The sequence below is a fragment of the Telopea speciosissima genome, chromosome 2 (genome assembly GCF_018873765.1).
Source record: "Telopea speciosissima isolate NSW1024214 ecotype Mountain lineage chromosome 2, Tspe_v1, whole genome shotgun sequence".
Taxonomy (NCBI): domain Eukaryota; kingdom Viridiplantae; phylum Streptophyta; class Magnoliopsida; order Proteales; family Proteaceae; genus Telopea; species Telopea speciosissima.
The window spans coordinates 66,331,917-66,351,367 of record NC_057917.1 but is presented as its reverse complement, the minus strand read 5'-3'; the positions used below and the strand labels follow the sequence as shown (position 1 = coordinate 66,351,367).

At 38.4% G+C, this 19,451-nt stretch overlaps 2 protein-coding genes across 2 annotated transcripts; both read left to right on the top strand.

The window, feature by feature from the left end:
• Window positions 1-1,432: 1,432 nt before the first annotated feature.
• Window positions 1,433-8,175, top strand: LOC122650037 (probable LRR receptor-like serine/threonine-protein kinase At5g45780). Its single transcript, XM_043843334.1, has 11 exons — window positions 1,433-1,577; window positions 1,683-1,815; window positions 2,013-2,084; window positions 3,455-3,598; window positions 3,710-3,781; window positions 3,946-4,005; window positions 5,354-5,427; window positions 5,513-5,659; window positions 5,751-6,089; window positions 6,321-6,712; window positions 7,814-8,175. The coding sequence occupies exons 1-11, from the start codon at window positions 1,481-1,483 to the stop codon at window positions 8,129-8,131; spliced, it is 1,848 nt and encodes a 615-aa protein (XP_043699269.1). The 5' UTR covers window positions 1,433-1,480; the 3' UTR covers window positions 8,132-8,175.
• Window positions 8,176-16,505: 8,330 nt separating this feature from the next.
• Window positions 16,506-18,794, top strand: LOC122651012 (pentatricopeptide repeat-containing protein At5g16860-like). The gene has a single exon (XM_043844356.1). The coding sequence runs from the start codon at window positions 16,506-16,508 to the stop codon at window positions 18,792-18,794; it is 2,289 nt and encodes a 762-aa protein (XP_043700291.1).
• The last annotated feature ends 657 nt before the right edge of the window (window positions 18,795-19,451 follow it).

Sequence of the window (19,451 nt, the reverse complement as noted above, 5' to 3'; positions counted from 1 at the left end):
AGACCTTTTTGTAATATGCCCTATCTTGCAATACCTAAGGCTACCCTTGATATGTGCCACTTTCCTAATCAAAAGATAGGAGAGCACCCCTTCTCTTAAAGTTACAGGGTCGTTTTGTCGAGTTCCTTCGACATGGTTCTCTCATGCACAATTGTAGTTTCGAGCCCTATTAAGCCTACCACCCCTAAAGTACAGTCGAATTCCTTGCCACCCTGCAGATCTCAATGAAGCAACAACACTTGGAACCATACTACTACCGTTGACCTTCTTGCATCCACAAGAAGGCACTGAAGAGTTTAGAAGTGATGAATTTCCTGTATGTTTTAAGTGTAAAGGGGATTCATGGCTATAAAGGAATTCCGTCAAGCTACAACCAATGCCTGCCTAAAAATATGATAATTGGGCAACTTTTGAAAATGGATTTGCCTACCTCCCGTTCCTTCAGAAATGGCAAGATCTTTGGAGCAAGAAGAAGAGATTGATCTGTATCATTTTGACTTGGTTTTGCTTTCTCTCTGTTTTTTTAATAATTCGGAGTCAAGTTCTTCTCCTATCTGTATCAAATAGAACATGCTGAGCCAAATCTTCTTCATATAAAATCTGTTCGATTTAAATAAGAAAAATCGAACAGATTTTATGAAAGCATTGCATTCCAGGCGTCACGTTTTTTTGCTATAGATTTCGTTACATTAGAAGAACCCCTTAGCGAATTAACTTTTGTTTCGGGCTACTACATATAGTCAAGTCACCCTCCACCGGGTTGCTGGTTTTGGAGTGAATTCCCTATTAGTGCGTGCTAATGTAAATTGTGACTGAACACAACAACATTTAGAGAAGGAATTTGTCCATTTTTTGAGGTCTCAAAAGGGGCGTGGAAACACATAAGTAAAGAACTTTTGAAATTGTGTTTTCAAAACATTTGAACCGGTCAAAACCAAACCCCCTTATCGGGCCAATTACGAACTCACCCATTTGCAGTTCAAACCCGGTTCATCCCCGATTGAAACCGGACCCACCAACAGTTTGACAGCTGTAACCGATACCGTGAACTAATAAATCCGACAAGGATACATTATGTGTCATTTCCACTTCCCAGATCTCCAAAAGGCAAGCTTTCCCGCTTTCAGAACTCCCCGAAGTTTCTGTTTCTTCATTGCTCCCGAGGACGTTTTGTTTGTTTGTTTGTGTGGGGGAATAGGGTTTCTGAAGAGCTTCCCTAGGAGGTTTGGTTGACCAGATTTCCAACCCATAGAAATAGAAGCTTAAAGACATCAATGGGCGATCTGATCACACTCCCTACTTCAATTCTAATTCCTTCTCTACTTCCGAGTTGCAGCTGCTTCTCTTTCTCAAACATCCGAAGTTGTCAGGTCAACGCTTTAAGAGTTAAAACGGTCCCCTCAAACCCTAAAGCCCCAATCAATTTGCGGAAATTGCGACTTTTCCGCTTTGCCGTTTTCCGTTTCTTTCTAGTTCCTCCATGGAATGTGTGATGCTTTGGCTGCTGCTGTTCTTCTGCTTCCCTCTGGTTCAAGCCTCCGACAGCTTACTTTCTCCCAAGGGCGTTAACTATGAAGGTGGGCTTATCAAATAAGACGACCCTTACTATTCTCTCTTTGTTTTTCTCTTGCTATATATGGGCTCTACTCTTAAGTCTGAAGTTGTTTTGTTTTGAATACCAGTGACTGCTTTGATGTCTATAAAGAGCAAGTTGAAAGATACTCTTCATGTTCTTGATGGATGGGATATTAACTCGGTCGATCCCTGCACTTGGAACATGGTTGGGTGCTCACCGGTTGGTTTCGTCATTTCACTGTGAGTTCCCATTCCTTTCTAGGGGGATATAAGTTGAACTTTTCTTGTTGGTTGTGTGACTTGTGTCCATGACTCCATGTGAATCATTTGTACTGCGCTTTTTCATTTTATTGCTTTCTCATCACTTATACTAGATTTTTTTAAATGAACTTTACTGATTGAAGTTTCCTTATTGTTATGTTTTGGTATTGGTGCAGTGAAATGCCTAGCATGGGTTTAATGGGTACGCTATCTCCTAGCATTGGGAATTTGAGTCACCTTCAAACAATGTGAGTCATGGTGGAGAGAAATGTATTTACTAGAACAAATATCTCCGACTATTACTAGTAGAGGGCTGGCCATAATTTATCTGTGTCATTAGACGGTATAATGGCTTGGTTTCAAGATCTTCACTTGTGGTCTTGGTCAAGTTTTTTCTTTGAAAGCTAGAATCTAATAAGCTCTTACTCAGGTATGAAAGGCAAATCTTATCATAAAGAAACTTGTAGGATGAATGTGTTGATTGCAGGGGTAATCTAAGCTTTAAAAGGGTTATCCATTGCAATTGTACAATTGGGTTTGAAGCATGACCACATTGCAATTGTACAATTGGGTTTGGAGCATGACCACTTTCACTTTATGTCAAGCCCAAAACAACCTCATGATCCGTGATAAATGAGATTTGACCTCAAACAGACAAATGCTTCATCATGTTATTCACTGTATTATGCTTACATTATGTGGGAATACTTGGATTTGTTCATGTGATTATTGAAATTTGAATAAGTTTACTAGATTCTTTCCTTCTTTGTCACAAAATTCAAGCCTTTTTTGATAATGGGAAATGTCCATCTTTCACTCATAGTTCGAGAACTCGCGAGATTTCGTCGAGTTTCTCGGTTTTTTTAAGACCCGAGAAGAGATTGGAGGCGAGTTTCAAAAGTGCAAAATCTTGCCGATATCTCGCCGAGATATCGGATCTCGGTTTCGGTCCATATTTTTACCCATCTACCACTTAAATACCCCACCTAACTTGACAGAACTCGCCATATCTCGGCGAGTTCTGTCCAAAACCCCCCAAAATTCTCTCTTCTTCCCAAAACCGAGACCTCTTCTTCCCAAAACTACTTTGTTACTTCATTTTTTGGATGGATTTCAAGCCTTGAACTGTGTTTCAGCCGCACATTTGAAGATTCAACTCCACTTTTACTTATTTAAGTTGTTTAGCTATTAATTGAATGTTTTGCTTGCTTTCTATTACTAAATTATGTGCAGAGTAGGGTATTTTAGTACGTCATCGCCTACCAACCTATGGTCCGAATTGAAACTCGTATTTGGATTTTATTTTTATAAAATCTGATAGTGCCATTGTGTTTAAATGGCCTAAAATAGGCTGAATACCAAGTTTCAGATCCAAACTAGGTCTAAAACCCACCGAGTTGAGGCTTCGAGTCGGAAAGAAAAAAAAATGCACCAATTCGGCGAGATCTCGACTCAACTTGGTTTTTCCAAGGACCGAGTTGGTATCGAGACCCGAGTTTTAGTACTATGCTTTCACTTTCTGTTAACTTATCTCATTTTGATTATTTTATTTTTTTAAATTTTGCATGGCAAGAAGCTTACTGAGGAAATGACAGTAAAATCATTATACTTCATGCAGGTTATTGCAGAATAATCTGATATCTGGTTCTCTTCCTGTTGAGATAGGGAAGCTCGTGGAACTTCAGACTCTTGATCTTTCAGGAAACCAGTTTGTTGGTGAAATCCCTAGCTCTTTGGGCCTTCTGACTTATCTAAGTTACTTGTGAGTGTAATGCTACCCTTAATCATGAAACAGTTATTCTATGGCTTTCCATAGTGCTGGCCTTTTAGATTTATTTAAAATTTCCATGCTATTTCCGTGGCAACTTTTCAGGCAGCTTAGTAAGAATAAGCTCTCTGGACACATTCCCAGAACGGTTGCTAATCTTATGGGTCTTCTATTCTTGTACGTGTATTCATCCTGTCTTATTATCATTTTCTCCCCTTAGTTTAAAATTTCAGTCACAATGGGCCTTCTATTCTTGACTGTGTGTCATCCTGTCTTATTATTATTTTCTCCCCATATTTTAAAATATAAGTTACAATTTTCATCCTAATGGAATAAAACAGGGATCTGTCATTCAATAATCTTAGTGGTCCAACTCCAAAAATACTTGCAAAAGGATACAGGTGAGTTCTCTAAGCTTGAAAGAATTTTCTTTCTAAAGAGTGGCTATTGGGAATTCTGTGCTTTCTTAGTTTCTTTAATGGTTATTTGTAAAAAAAATGTCACAGTAGCAACTAAAATTGCTAACTATATCAGATACTCTGATTGATTCATTGCTAATGTCTCCAGTTCTGAAAATCCATGAAGTCCATGTTGCTCTAATGTTTATCATATTTCAATGAATAGCCATTCTTTTAAAAATTTCTATTATATAATTTTGATTCTAGCTAAAAATTTAATGTCAGGAGAATGTTAATGTTTTCATGGTAGTTTTCTGAAGAAAATAAAAATTTTGCTTCAAGATAAAACCTTCAGTGCCTATCTGTGTTGTCAGAACAACATTATTGGATTAATTGCCTGTTACGAAATAGGATCCTACAAATTTTGGAACCAGCTATTTATGCTTGGTAGGATTGCTCTTGTCAAAACCGAACTTAGTGGTGGTGTAGTTCTTGTCAACAACCAAACTTTGTGGTGGTCTGATGGTAAACAACGAGAACATCAACTAGGACATTTGCTTGGATGGAAGGCCCGATAACAACAATTTAGGATGAAAGAAAGCTGGAAAAAGCCCTCATAAACTAAAAAAAACTTCTCCAGGAAGGAGCACTTAGAGTTAACCACGTCAGTTATTGCCAATAAAACTTTAACTACCCATGTCCTAGACTCCGAGATGGCTATAGCAGAAGATAAGCTCCGCTGGCAAGTTAAGCTTCAGAACCAAATTACATTCTGGAACATGAAATGGCGTCATCCCTAATTGTTAATGCGCTGATCTTTCAATTAAACAATATACAAGTGTCTTTCTTACATAATTATGGCAAAGTCACCCATAATTGTTGTTGGTGAGAGGGGCTGAGCCTTTTGTAGACATAAAGAGATTGGCACATGACCGAAGCCCAGGATTATTTAGCTGATAATCTAGCGGTGATTTTTCCCAACAATATCTGTTAATGGCAAGTACCATGTCATTCCCTTTTTGTATCTGCTATTTCCTCACTGTGTATCAAACTCTCTCTTGTCTGCATTAGATTTGGAAAGTTAATCTGAGATGCTTCAATCTGAGTTGACTTGACCACAATGCCTAAGACAATCCAGATCCCTAAATCTATGAGATGCTATGGAAATTTTAAACATGGTATTATGGTTGCATCTTATATCTGGGTTCTGGTAATGCTGAAGTTTGCAAATTTTGTTTGGCATTTCATTAAATCTGTATTCTAAAGCATATTGCTATTTCTATTCCCAATTTAAAATTTCATCTTGGTACTCTTTTTACTAGTTGTTTTGAAGTTATAAGTCTCCTCTTAGTGTTGCAGGAAATAGGTTCCTTTGCACATCATCACTCTTGCACGTTTGTACTGAGGCTTCCAAACCAGTAAATGGTAAATATGACAAGACCTGGTAAGAGCGATTATAGTAAGAATTTGCATCTTCTAGATGCACCACTAACTCATGCATTGTTTACAGCGACAAATCCGTTACCAAAAAGTAGTGGTCATCATCGATGGGTAGTTGCAATGGTTGTGGGTGTCAGCTGCTCCTTTGTGGCTACTTTGATGTTGATTGTTTGTTGGATATGCTGGTGCAGATGGAGATTTCTGTTTTTCTCATATGGTACCTCATAAGTTGGATTGATTTACTTATATACATAGGAATCCGGCATAAAAGAATTGAGCTTTTCTGATTAATTGTCAATTCCTTGCAGAGCGGCAAGATTGTGAATTTCACATGGGTCATCTACAAAGGTTCTCATTTCGTGAACTTCAAATGGCCACTGATTATTTTAGTCCCAAGAATATTTTAGGTCAAGGTGGCTTTGGAGTGGTCTATAAAGGGTGTCTTCGGAATAAGACATATGTGGCAGTGAAAAGGTTAAAGGATCCCAATTTTACTGGAGAAGTGCAGTTTCAAACTGAAGTTGAGATGATTGGCTTGGCTCTACACCGGAACCTTTTACGATTATATGGCTTCTGCATGACGTCAAATGAGAGGCTTCTTGTTTATCCATACATGCCATATGGGAGTGTTGCTGATCGGTTGAGAGGTTATTTCTCTCTTGATTGTCTTTTCTGCATCTGATGTTTAATGGGATTACGGAAATTAAATGATTTTTTTGGGGAGGAGGGTGGGGTTGGGGGGAGTTCATTTTGGTATTGAGGGGCTGTTTGTATGAGCTGCAAACGTCCTTTTTTTTTTTTTAAATTCCTTTTGCACTACAATTTTCTCGCTATTTTTTATTCCTTTTGTTTACTTTTAGCTCAACCGTCGTGTACAGATCCTTGTCATGAAAAACCATCTTTAGATTGGAGCAAACGAATGCATATCGCTCTTGGAGCTGCCCGTGGATTGTTGTACTTACATGAACAGTGTAACCCAAAAATCATTCACAGGGATGTCAAAGCTGCAAATATTTTACTTGATGAAAGTTTTGAAGCTGTGGTGGGGGATTTTGGACTGGTTAAGCTTTTAGATCAAAGGGATTCACATGTCACAACGGCAGTGCGGGGTACTGTGGGACACATTGCCCCTGAATATCTATCTACAGGGCAGTCCTCCGAAAAAACTGATGTATTTGGATTTGGTATATTGCTTTTGGAACTCATAACAGGGCAGAAAACATTGGATGCAGGAAATGGTCAGGTTCAAAAGGGGATGATTCTTGACTGGGTAAGTCGTTTTGACTGTTATTAATACTTTTGGCTTTATGCTTATCTATGAAATTATAATTTTACCTTATTTAATTTGATGAAACATTATATGGGAATGATGATGATCTTCTATGGTCACTGATGCTTTAACAGAAAGTGTTGGATAACTGGTTTGCTTTGTCCCAATTCTCCACTTAAATTACTGTCCTTACTGCGAAGTAATGGGTGATGAGGAATTGTAGTGTTCAGTCCAAAGTCGCATCTTGTTACTCTCCGACTCTAGATGATTGAGTTGGGAGGCTAGGATTGTCCACTGCTTTTGACTTTCTGCACCTAATAATTTATCTTTTCTAAACTCTTAATGTTTCCATTCATCTTTCTATGATTTAAGGAGTACTCGGTCTACAAGGAGTCTGACTAGTTGTATCAGTCCAACTACTATGATATGTTTCCACGAACAGTTTTCTTTCATCTCTCTACCACATTACATCCTTGCTAAGCTGGAAAGTTGTCTTCCTACAAAAACCTTCTTATCCTCCCCTTTGTTACTCCCACATTTATTCTCTGAGCAAGAAGACCATGTTGAAGGTTTTAATTTAGTTCTTCAGTAACATATCTTATATTCTTGTCAGTCTAGTGGTGATGTGGTTTCAGGTCCAACATGATACTTGTCTGACATTGCCCCTGGTGTGGAAACAAGTTTATGTGAAATGCTATCCCAATGGGAGCTGTAATTAACAATGGACTGCAACCGTGCCCTAGGCCCGCCCCTGCATAGGTATGGGAGCCACTGTATGGCTGCAATCTGTGCCGACCTCATTAAGTGCATGTTGGAGAGCATGCCCCACAAGTTTGTATGGGAGAAAGAAGTGTTGGTGCAGTGTCCAATTAGGCAAAAGTTTGGAAATTCAATGGTGGAGTTACTTCAGAGGTTTTGAGTAATGTCAACTGTCAGATGAAGTCTTATTGCTCCCCAGTCTAGTCATATGAAGCCTTATTTCCTTATTCCCTGATCAAACTCTTTGCCTACAAGATCAAGCTCTCGTATAACAACTTTTAACTTTTTTTTTTCCTCTCATTGTATTAGTTATAGACAACAGTGCTTACCAAATTTATGCAGGTTAGGACTTTGTATGAGGAAAAAAGACTGGAACTGCTGGTAGATAAGGATCTCAATGGATGTTTTGATGTGGTTGAGCTGGATAAAGCAGTAGAGGTTGCTCTGCAATGTACTCAATCCCATCCAAGCCTCCGGCCAAAGATGTCCGAAGTACTGAAGGCCTTGGAGAGTGTGGTGAGACAGTCTGAACATATGGAAGAAGAGCAAGTTGATAATCTTTCTGGAGACAGGGAATACAGTTTCTCCAGAAATTACAGTGATGTTCTTCAAGAATCTTCATTCATCATTGAAGCCATGGAGCTGTCTGGGCCTAGGTGACAAATATCAGATGCCGCCTCCCTAGTCAAAACCCTGAGGAGTTTATTTTTGATCATCCTGAAAAGTGAATAAGATTTTGGGATCTACATGTACTTCTGAAGTGGTAGGTTGGCAGGAAAGGTTCAACATTTCACAACTGAAAAGAAAATGAAAAATCTATTCCTCTCCTCTACCCCCCCCCCCCTCCCCAAAAAACAAAATATCCAAAAGGAAAGCCACAAAACATGGAGATATGGTACAGGAATTTGTGCCTCTTATTGTATGGATAAATGATTAAAAGGTGCAGTTTGCTAATACATGCTGAATCAGCAGATAGATTTGTCAAATCATATAACAAGTTTTAATAAATTTGTTGTAATAAAATTTGATTACTTTATGCAGTACTACTTGTTTTAGATATATAATTAAGGGAGAAAGAATGCTAACTAGTGCTGTGTCTCGGCGTGTACTTGTGCCCTAGCACAGTTGCATGCGAAATGACTGGTGCACTCCCTGGAAAAGTAGAAAGGACCAGGGGTGTGGCAGTCATTGCTTGGAAGCAGGCACACACCATGCTGCAGCACCGGTTAGTGTTCCTTATAATTAATTTCTCTTTTATTCTGGGATGGGTAGATTGGATATAAACATGTTACCATGGATTTCTGTCATGCTGTAATGGGTGAATCTTTTAAATGCATGGTTAGCAGAGCATTATTTGATGAGTAATCCCTGGGATTTTAAAATGGGGCTCATAGCTCATACGCTATTAACTACATTGAAAATTACCAACACGGAGCATGCCAACCTAGAAGACAAATCTGGCTTCTTTCTTGAAGGCTCCATTTGGTTGCTAGGGAAATTAAATGGAAGAAAGGGAAAATTTTAATTCTAAATTTTTTTTTATATAAACATTATCTTACATGATAAGATTACTAACTCAAAATCATCTATAAATCGATCCCTTAGTTATGCAAAGTAGAGTAAAAGAATGAAAAGATATGTATGAGGGGGTTCGCTCTTATATGGAAGGGTAAATAATTATAATTTGATTTAGAAATTTGAGACATTTTCAAACGGGATCATTATCTAAATATCGAACTATCAAAATTGTTACAACTTCCACTTGGCACAAATAGGTGTATCGAATAGGAAAGAATCATGGTTGGCCCAACTAGGACTTTTTACTTTTAATTTTACTCCGCTTTTTAGTAGAATTCATTAAATTTCAATTGGAAAATGCAAAAGGACTAAGGTAACGTTTTTAAAAAATTAATACCTATCGTAAAGTTTTCATGCTAAAAGCCCGAACTGTTAGGTGGAGGGACTCCCAGGTGTACAAGGGGTGTTGTTGGCTAATTATAGTACCTACTGTGGACACGTGGAAATACCTATCGTAAAGTTTCATGTTAAAAGCAAGGTTCCAAAACTCGGGTTTCGACCAGTCAGAAAACGAGTTCGTCTCGGTTTCGATCATATCTCGGTGGAAACTTGGGACTTTCTCCAGGCTAACTCGAACCTTGGTTTCGAGGCCCAGAAGTTGTTTTTTTTGCCCTGATTCTTGTCGTGCTTCCTATTTTTGATATTTTAAACTCAATCCATGCATTAGTTTCACATAGAAAACACTAAAAACATTGTATAGACATGGTATCAAATAAGGTTTGACTGGAACATAACTACTTCAATATAAATGAGATTTAAGCAATCTTGGATTTGTTCGAAAGCTTTGTTTTGATAGTTTTGCAATAGGTCCAAAATTATTTAAATCTGATTTATATTAAAGGAGTTATGTACCGGTCAAACTTAATTTGGTGTGCGCGAATGTTGCCAAAATCGCTCTGAATGAAAATATATTTTTGAACATCAAAACAAATGAATATTTTACCGCACTTTTGGTTTTTAGTAATGTTTTGTCATATTAAGATTTATGGAATTTTTAAATTTGAGAAAAACCCCAGCATTAGAAAGTTGAAAATTGCACCTATCGTCGAAAATCTAGTTTTTGTTCTTGAATTGAGGGTTGACTTTTTTTCCTTTTGGAATTTGATTATTTAACTACTTTTATTGGATTCAAATATGGGGTATTTGCTTATTTATAAATAATATCTTAAGTAAGTGAAATACAAAAACATTTACTTAAATGATATTAGACATAACTAAGTGTCTGTCCAAGTTTTGAGTCAAATTCCCCTAGTTTCGTTGGGCATATGTGTTGAAACCATCGAAATATGATCGAAACCATCGAAACCCGGTCGAATCCAGGGATTTTATAAAATCCCCCTTCAACTCGTCTCGGAAACTTGGGAAACCGAGTTGACTCGATGGTTTCAATCGAGTTTTTGTTCCAAGGTTAAAAGTCCAAACTGTTAAGTGGAGGGACTCCCAGGCGTACAAGGGGTGTTGTTGGCTAATTATAGTACATATTGTGGACACGTGGAAATTGTGGAAATACTGTGGAGACATGGAAACCCCTTTGATACCTTTGTAAGCTAATTAATAGCCGATGTGGGACTAAACTCCCAACAATAATATTTGGTAAGATTTATATTATATACACAATAATAATTGCAAAATCTTTCATTTTAAATTTTAAATAAATTTCATTCCTCTTCATTTCCCATTTTACTTGCAACCGTCGAGACATTAGGTGATTTTTCACAGTACATGACTGTCGTATAACTTTGTGTTATTCGTGACTTTCAAGCGAAAGTGGTCGTTGCCCTTGATATCTTTATTGGACAGTCTACAAACCATTAAATTGATCTCCAGGCTCTTGTTTAAGGAATATCAATTTTTGAGGAATTGGGGATTCAGGAACTTTGGATAGAAGGTGATTCTGTAACAGTGACGATAATTGTTTATGGCGGTTCCATTCAATAGTATATAAATGAAGAATGGACTTTCCTTTTCCCTTATCTATCTTCTATTTGGGTGCAACTCAAACATTGCTGTAGAGATGCCAATCCGATAGCAGACTTCTTGGCTAAGAAAGCTCCTAAAAGTCCTTTGTCTTCCCTAATGACGATCCTTCCTCAGTGCGAGATGGTATTTACCATCATTGAATAGGTAGGGAAAAAGAACGTTGAATGGTCGTGTGGCTCTTGCGCCGAGACATAGGAGCGTGTTAAATTACCACCCAACTACTCCTAAAATAATAAAATCTCATCTACGTTGATGCCCCTGCATGCGCTCTCATAAACTCACGTTTTTGCTAACTATGCTCCAGATTTACTGATGCGTCCTAGACTTATCTGTCCATCTCCTTGAGTTTCTTTCATACCAAATATGGTAGATAGAGGCACAAAATGCAAAATTTCCAATAAGGTCACATCATGATTTTCCTTCGAGTGAGGATTTGATGCCAATCGAGCTCAAGCAAGGGAGTACCAAGGGGAAGACCAACATTTCCAAAGGATTCCCTTAAAAAAAGAGTAGGACCAAGGGCATTCAAAAAACAGGTGTTCAATGACCTCAATTTCAGTCGGATTCAGCTCGGATAGTGTTATATCCGCATCCGTATCCGATTAGCTTTTTGACGGATTCGGATAGTGCTAAACGGATATGGATGCGGATATGGATCATATATTTTATCCGTTTACATGTAAATATAGCTTTTCGGATAGCCATAGCCTATCCGTATCCAGATCCGTTTAGCTTTCGGACGGATTCAGATAGTGCTAAATGGATACGAACACGGATACATAAACGGATTTCGGCCATTCATTTACATCCTTAGCTGATGATACAAAAAGGAGGAGGGAAAGTTGTGTAACTAGCACAACTTTTTATTAAAATATAATAAAACAGGGGTTCTGTTTGGTCCAACTAGGAAAAAAAAAACTTTGTTTAGCAAGCTTATCTCTCATCTGGAAATAGGATAGTTGTATGAAGCTAAAATTTAGTGTACATGTAGTCATTACAATTTTCTACTTGCATGTCAAGTTTCAATCTAAACGGGATTAACCACATGCATATTGAAGCATCAAAAATTTTTGGACAACCAAAAGGATGTACAAAGTAATAAAAAATGCATAGACATACATGAGAGGATTTGTTCTTATATGGAAGGGTAAATAAATATAATTTGGGTTTCAAATTTGTGACATTTTTAATCTAGATTATTCTCCTAATACCGAACTATCAAAATTGCAACATCATCCTTCTACATGACACAAATAGGTGTACCGAATAGGAAAGAATCATGGTTGGCCCAACTAGGACTTTGTGCTTTTAATTGTACTCCAATTTTCAGTAAAATTTCTTAAATTTCAATTGGAAAATGCAAAAAGACTAAGGTAACGTTTTAAAAAAATTAATACCTATCGTAAAGTTTCATGCTAAAAGTCCGAACTGTTAGGTGGAGAGACTCCTAGGTGTACAAGGGGTGTTGTTGGCTAATTATAGTACATACTGTAGAGACGTGGAAACCCCTTTGAGACCATGTACAATTTCCATTCGAATAGTTCAAACTATTAGGTCGAGAGAATCTCAGGTTTATAAGGGGGGTTGTAGGCTAATTAATAGCCGATGTGAGACTAAACTCCCAACAACTATCTTTGGTAAGATTTATATTATATACACAATCACAATTGCAAAGTCTGTCATTTTAAATTTTAAATTAATTTCATTCCTCTTCATTTCCGTTTTTACTTGCATCCATTGAGAAGTTAGGTGAGTTTTCACAGTACATGATTGTCGTATAACTCTGTGTTATTCGTGACTTCCAAGCGAGAGTTGTCATTGCCTTTGGTTTCTTTATTGGTCAATGTACAAACTATTATACTGATTTCCAGACTCTTATTTAAGGAATATCAGTTGCTAAGGAATTGGGGATTCAGGAACTTTGTATAGAACGTGATTCTGTAACAGTTACGATAGTTGTTTATGGCGGTTTTATTCAATAGTATATAAATCAAGAATGGACTTTCCTTTTCCCTTATCTATCTTTTATTTGGTGCAAACTCAAACATTGCTATAGAGATGCCAATCCGACGGCGGGACTTCTTGGTTAAGTATCCTTCTAAAAGCTATTTGTCTTCCCTAATGCTGGTCCTTCCTCCCTCAGAGCGAGATGGTATATACCATCATTGAATATGTAGGGAAAAAGAACGCAGAATGGTTGTGTGGCTCTTGTGCCGAGACACATGAACGTGTAAAATTATTGCTTAGCTACTCCTAAAATAAAAAAAATCTCAACTATGTTGATGCCTTTACATGCGCTCTCACAGGCTCACGCTTTTGCTAATTATGCTCCAGATTTGCTGATGCGTCTTAGATTTATCCATCCATCTCCTTAAGTTTCTTTCAAACCAAATATGGTAGATAGAACCACAAAATACAAAATTTCCAACAAGGTCACATCATGATTTTCCTTCAAATAAGGATTGATCCCAAGCCAATTGAGCTCGGATGCAAGGGTGCAAGCAGGGGAAGACCAACATTTCCAAATGATTCCCTTCTAAGAAGAGTAGGACCAGGGGATCCCACAAAAACAAGTGTTCAACATCCACAGTCGCAGACCGACTGAGGATACAGACGGAGGAGGGGAGATGTACACCATTTTCAAAATTATTGGGGGCCATATCACTTCCCTTACTTTATGTTCCAAATAAAAGCCATTCTTATTTTCCTTTTTCTTTCTTTTAGGATTTTATTTTAGTTGTGTCCAGTTAGAAATAAAGTAAAGTAAAGAGAATGACGTTGCAAAAATAAATAAATAAAATAAAAAAGAAAAAGTTTTTCATACACGCTCGTGTAAACCGTGTATGTGAGAGGGTGAGAGTTTCAATGCATTAATTAATGGGTGGAGATTTATGATTTTTCCAACTTTTTGTGAGAGATCTTCTCACATACATGATTTACACAGCCGTGTAGGAAAACTTTTCCCAATAAAAAATTCTAATCATTACCAACAAGGGTTATGTAACTAGTTCAACTTTTTATTAAAATATAATAAAACAGGTTTTCTGGTTGGTAAAACTAAGAAAAAATCTTGGGAAAATTACATGGTTAGCTACTTTTGAGTTTTCATTTACAAAACTGTCCACCCTATGTTTGAGTTAACAAAAATAGACAAAAACAAGTTAAGGTTTACAAAATTGGACAAAATAGTGTTTCTCCCTCCCACACTTACTTTTATAGACATTTTTACCCCTGTCATTGCCTTCTCGCCCAAGCATCTTCCGTTCCCTGCAACCCTACCCTTGTCCTAGCCACCACTATTCTCGACTACCCCAAGTAACAGAGGGGAAAAAAAAGAGATTTTTTCAGAGGAAAACTGTCGAAGAAGGAAGGAGAGTCACTGTTTTGTCTAATTTTGTAAGACTAAACTTGTTTTTGTCTATTTTTGTTAACTCAAACATAGGGTGGACAGTTTTGTAAATGAAAATCCAAAAATAGCTAATCTTATAATTTTCCCAAAAATCTTTGATTACCAAGGTTATCTCTCATGTGGATATAGGATAGTTGTATGAGGCAAAAATTTAGCGTCACATAGTCACCACATTTTTCTACTAGCATGTAATGTTTCAACTCAAACAAAATTAGCCACATCTATATTGAAGCATCAAAAATTTTTGGTCAACCAAAAGGAAGTTGTTTTTTTTTTATGTAAAACAACCAAAAGGATGTTTAAAGTAATAAAAGAATGAATAGACATACATGAGAGCGTTTGTTTTTATATGGAAGGGTAAATAATTATAATTGGGGTTTGAAATTTGAGGCATTTTCAATTTAAATCATTCTCTAAATATCGAACTATCAAAATTATTGCATCATCCTTCCACATGGCACAAATAGGTATACCAACTAAGAAAGAATCATGCTTGGCCCAACTAGGACTTTTTGCTTTTAATTTTACTCCATTTTTCAGTAAAATTTCTTAAATTTCAATTGGAAAATGCAAAAGGACTAAGGTAACGTTTTTAAAAAATTAATACCCATAGTAAAGTTTCATGCTAAAAGTCCAAACTGTTAGGTGGAGGGACTCCCAAGTGTACAAGGGGTGTTGTAGCCTAATTATAGTACCCAGGTGTATAAGGGGTGTTGTAGCCTAATTATAGTATATACTGTGGACACGTGGAAACCCCTTTGATACCATGTATGGTTTCCATCCTAACACTTCGAACTGTTAGGTGGAGGGAATCCCAGGTTTATAAAGGGGATTGTAGGCTAATTTATAATCGATGTGGGACTAAACTCCCAACAACTATATTTGGTAAGATTTATATTATGGGTTGATGTTCTCTGTGCGACAACACAGCTTGTACCCAGACACATGGGTTTGCTATTCAGGGGGCGGGGTGGTCATTTTGCCCACCTCCATGTGACTGCGCCCCTGGCACAAAGAACATTTGGCCTTATATTATACACAATCATAATTGCAAAATCTTTCATTCTAAATTTTAAATTAATTTCATTCCTCTTCATTTCCCTTTTTACTTGCAACCTTTGAGAAGTTAGGTGAGTTTTTACAGTACATGATTGTTATCGTGAGCTCAGATGGAGAACTCAGTGTTATTTGTGACTTTCACGCGAGAGTTGTTGCTGTTTTTGGTTTCTTTATTGGTCAGTGTACAAACTAATAAACTGATTTCCAGGCTTTCTTGAAAGGAATATCAGTTGCTAAGGAATTGGGGATTCAGGAACTTTGGATAGAACGTGATTCTGTAGCAATGACGATAGTTGTTTATGGCGGTTCCATTCAATGGTATATAAATAAAGAATGGACTTTCCGTCATCCTTATCTATGTTCTATTTGGTGGAAACTCACACATTGCTATAGAGAAGTGCGAGATGGTATTCACCATCATTGAATTAAAAGAACGCTGAATGTCACGTGGCTCTTGCGCTGAGATGGTGCCCAGGGAGGCTTCCATCGGTGGTGTGCTCCTAGATGCGCGGGGATGTGTGCCTGCGTGGGCCTGGCCTGCCCAGCAGCCCAGCGCTGTTGGATGCTTCCCTAGGCATTCCCCCTGGGCGCTTGGCTGGTAGGAGAGGAGCCGAAACTCTGCGAGCCAGAGAGTTTGAGAGTTGCCAACAGAGTTCGTCAGCCTGGGACTGAAACGGAAATTGCACTCTTTCAAACAGGGTAGACGTCGGAACCTTCTGAAAGGGCTTTAAGCATGGCCGATCTAAGTGCAAGAGATTCCGCTATCAGAAGAGAAAAGGTTCAGGGGATAGGCTCCGAGGTCACAAAAAAGGATGTCTCTCCCCTTTGCTGATCTAGCAATGTAAACCCAGATCAGCTTTCCTGGCTCTGGAGTTGTCAATTGCGCCAACTCCCCATTGCATGTTAATTAGAGGTTTGAAAACGTTTCTGTTCTAGCTGTTTATGGCCGGCAATGGTAGATCTTTTTGAGCTGTGCGGACACTATTCGTACTGTTGGAAGCAGATGACATGAGAATTATTTCATCTCTCTGTTTCATTCACAAAACCGTGATTCTATCTTTCAAATCGACTTCTTTCACTTATTCATCCATTGCTGTCTCTAGTAAGTCCTCGTCAACTCTCAGCAGTAGAATCTCCTCTATCCCCTGTAAACTGGACCAGAAAATTTTGGAGAAGTTGCTGGACGCTTGTGTTCTTGACAGGAATCTGATATTGGGTAGACTGATCCACTCAAAGATTATAACCGATGGACTCGAGGGAGACTCATTTTTTGCAACCAAGCTCATCACCCTCTACTCCGTATGTAGAGATATCCGAGTTGCTGAGTTGGTCTTTCGACGAGTTTCAAATCATAACGTCTTCCTACTTAATGCCATGATCAGGGGCTATTCTAATAATGAGCTTTATCAGGAAGCCTTGGATCTCTTTTACGATAAGGTGAAAGAACGTTTTGAACCAGATTCTTACACCTTTTCCTGTCTTTTGAAGGTTTGTGCTTCGTTATCGGATCTTCAGCAAGGAAAGCACATCCAAAAGTTGGCTATAGAATACGGGTTTGAATATGATATCTTTGTCTGCAATTCCCTCATCGGCTTATTTGGTAAGTGTGGAGATATATTTCATGGGATTCAATTGTTCGAGAGAATGCCTCAGAGGGATATAGTTTCATGGAATTCGATAATTTCAGCTTACATACAGAATGGATTTTATTGGGAAGCCATGATGAAGGTCCGGGAGTTGGTCCAAAGTGGGTTACGACCAGATGCAGTGACCATAGTAAATACTTTATCAGTGTGTGATACAGATTTAACTGTTAGAGAAATGCATGGTTATGTTTTGAGAAACGGACATGAATCAATTGCCACAATCTGTAATTGCATAATTTCCATGTATGGAAAGTGTGGCAGAACTGAAGAATCTCGTCTGCTTTTTTCTAGAATGCTTAAACCAGATAAAGTTGCCTGGAATGCTGTGATTTCTAGCTACGCTCAGAATGGTTGCTTTGAGGAAAGTATCCGACTTCTACGAGATATGAACCTTTCAGGATTTGATGCAGATGTAATCACTTACAGTGGGATAATTTCTTCTCTTTCTCAAAATGGACAGCCCAGTGAAGCCGTGCAAATTTTTATTGAAATGTTGGATGTGGGATTGAAACCAGATGTTGTAACCATAGCGAGTATCCTCCCTGCGATTTCTGATTTGAAGCGCTTTGATTTCTGTAAAGAGATTCATGGTTACGCTTACAGAAATCAATTAGAATCTGACAAGAGAGTAAGAAATGCCCTGATATATGTTTACTGTAAATGCGGTTTTATCTCGAATGCCTTCCAGGTTTTTGTAAATATCAAGGCAAAGGATGTGATCTCTTGGAGCTCAATGGTTGTGGGTTATGTACAGAATGGTTATTTCAATGAAGCTCTGGACATATTCAGACAGATGATAGGAGATCAAGCTGAACCAAACCCAATTACCATTACAAGTATTCTTTCAGCTTGTGCAGGTATCTCTGGCATAAGACAAGGAAAAGAGGTACACATTTGGGCCTTGAAGAATGGATTCGAGGATCAGACATTTGTGGGCAGTGCTCTTATTGACATGTACGCCAAATGTGGAAGAATTGAAGACTCCCAAAGAGTTTTTGATCTCATTAAAGAGAAGAACTTGGTCACTTGGAACTCGATGATCGGTGGGTATGCTGTCCATGGGCTTGGGCAGAAGGCTGTTGAAATTTTCCAGAGGGTGGAAGAGCCTGATCACATTAGTTTTTTAACAATTTTATCAGCTTGCAACCATGGAGGACTCGTTGATGAAGGCATCAGGATTTTTAATAGCATGAAGGACTTTGGAATAATACCTAGAGAAGGCCATTATGCATGTATGGTGGACATATTGGGGCGATCAGGGCAGTTGGATGAAGCTTTGACTTTAATAAGAACAATGCCTGTAGAAGCTAATCAGGATATTTGGGGTGCTTTGCTTGGTGCATGTAAAATTTACTCAAATCTGGAGATTGGAATTTATACGGGATCCCGGATAATTGAATTGGGCTGTGAGAATCCTGGACACTATGTGCTGTTATCAAATATAATGGCGGATTTCAGGAAGTGGGAAGATGTGGAGACAATGAGGAAGATGATGAAAGAGAAGGGTGTGAGGAAAGTTACTGCTTGCAGCTGGATAGAGGTGAATAAGGGTGTGCACTCCTTTGTTGCCAAGGGAGGACTACATCCAGACCGGGAGAATCTATTCAAAATTTTGGAGAGCTTGAATGAGCAGATGAAGGAGCTGAGCTAATATGATGGCAGGGAATACTAACTGATTTGAGGCATAATAGAATTAGCAAAGAATACCATTGAACCGCACCAATCAATTCCAAACCTATCTCATTCCACATGAATTTGAAAAAGAATGCACTAAATCCATCTAGACCTGGGCCCTTGATCATTAAGAGGAAATACCACCTCTTTGATTTCTTCTACAGAGACATCTGCAACAACTTCCTATTACTTTTCATCAAAGGTTATTCTCATAACACCACCATCCAGACAACACCCCACCCCCAACCCATCTCAGGTATTGTTGTACCATCCTTCCTTTTAATCACCGGAACATGATTTGATTCATGTTGCTTTCCTTTTTAGTGATTTATATCTCATCCATACCTTCCCCAAGGTACTAGTGCAAGAAAGTTTCCTTCGAAACACGGCTGTGAACTGCTAGCTCACCCTCCTTAACATCTCTTGGATGGAGGTCGAGTTCCCCCTTGAATGTTGACGCCTTGCAATGGAAGTATTGGGGGTGAATAAAGTCTGAGATGGAAATGGTCGCCCATTTTCTGTCCAAGAGCACCGCTGCGCCCAGACACATGGGGTGGGATGGGCAAGGTTTGGGTCATTCAAAGGGGGGGGGGGGGGGGGGTGACCGGTCATTTCACCCACCCCATGTGTGGCA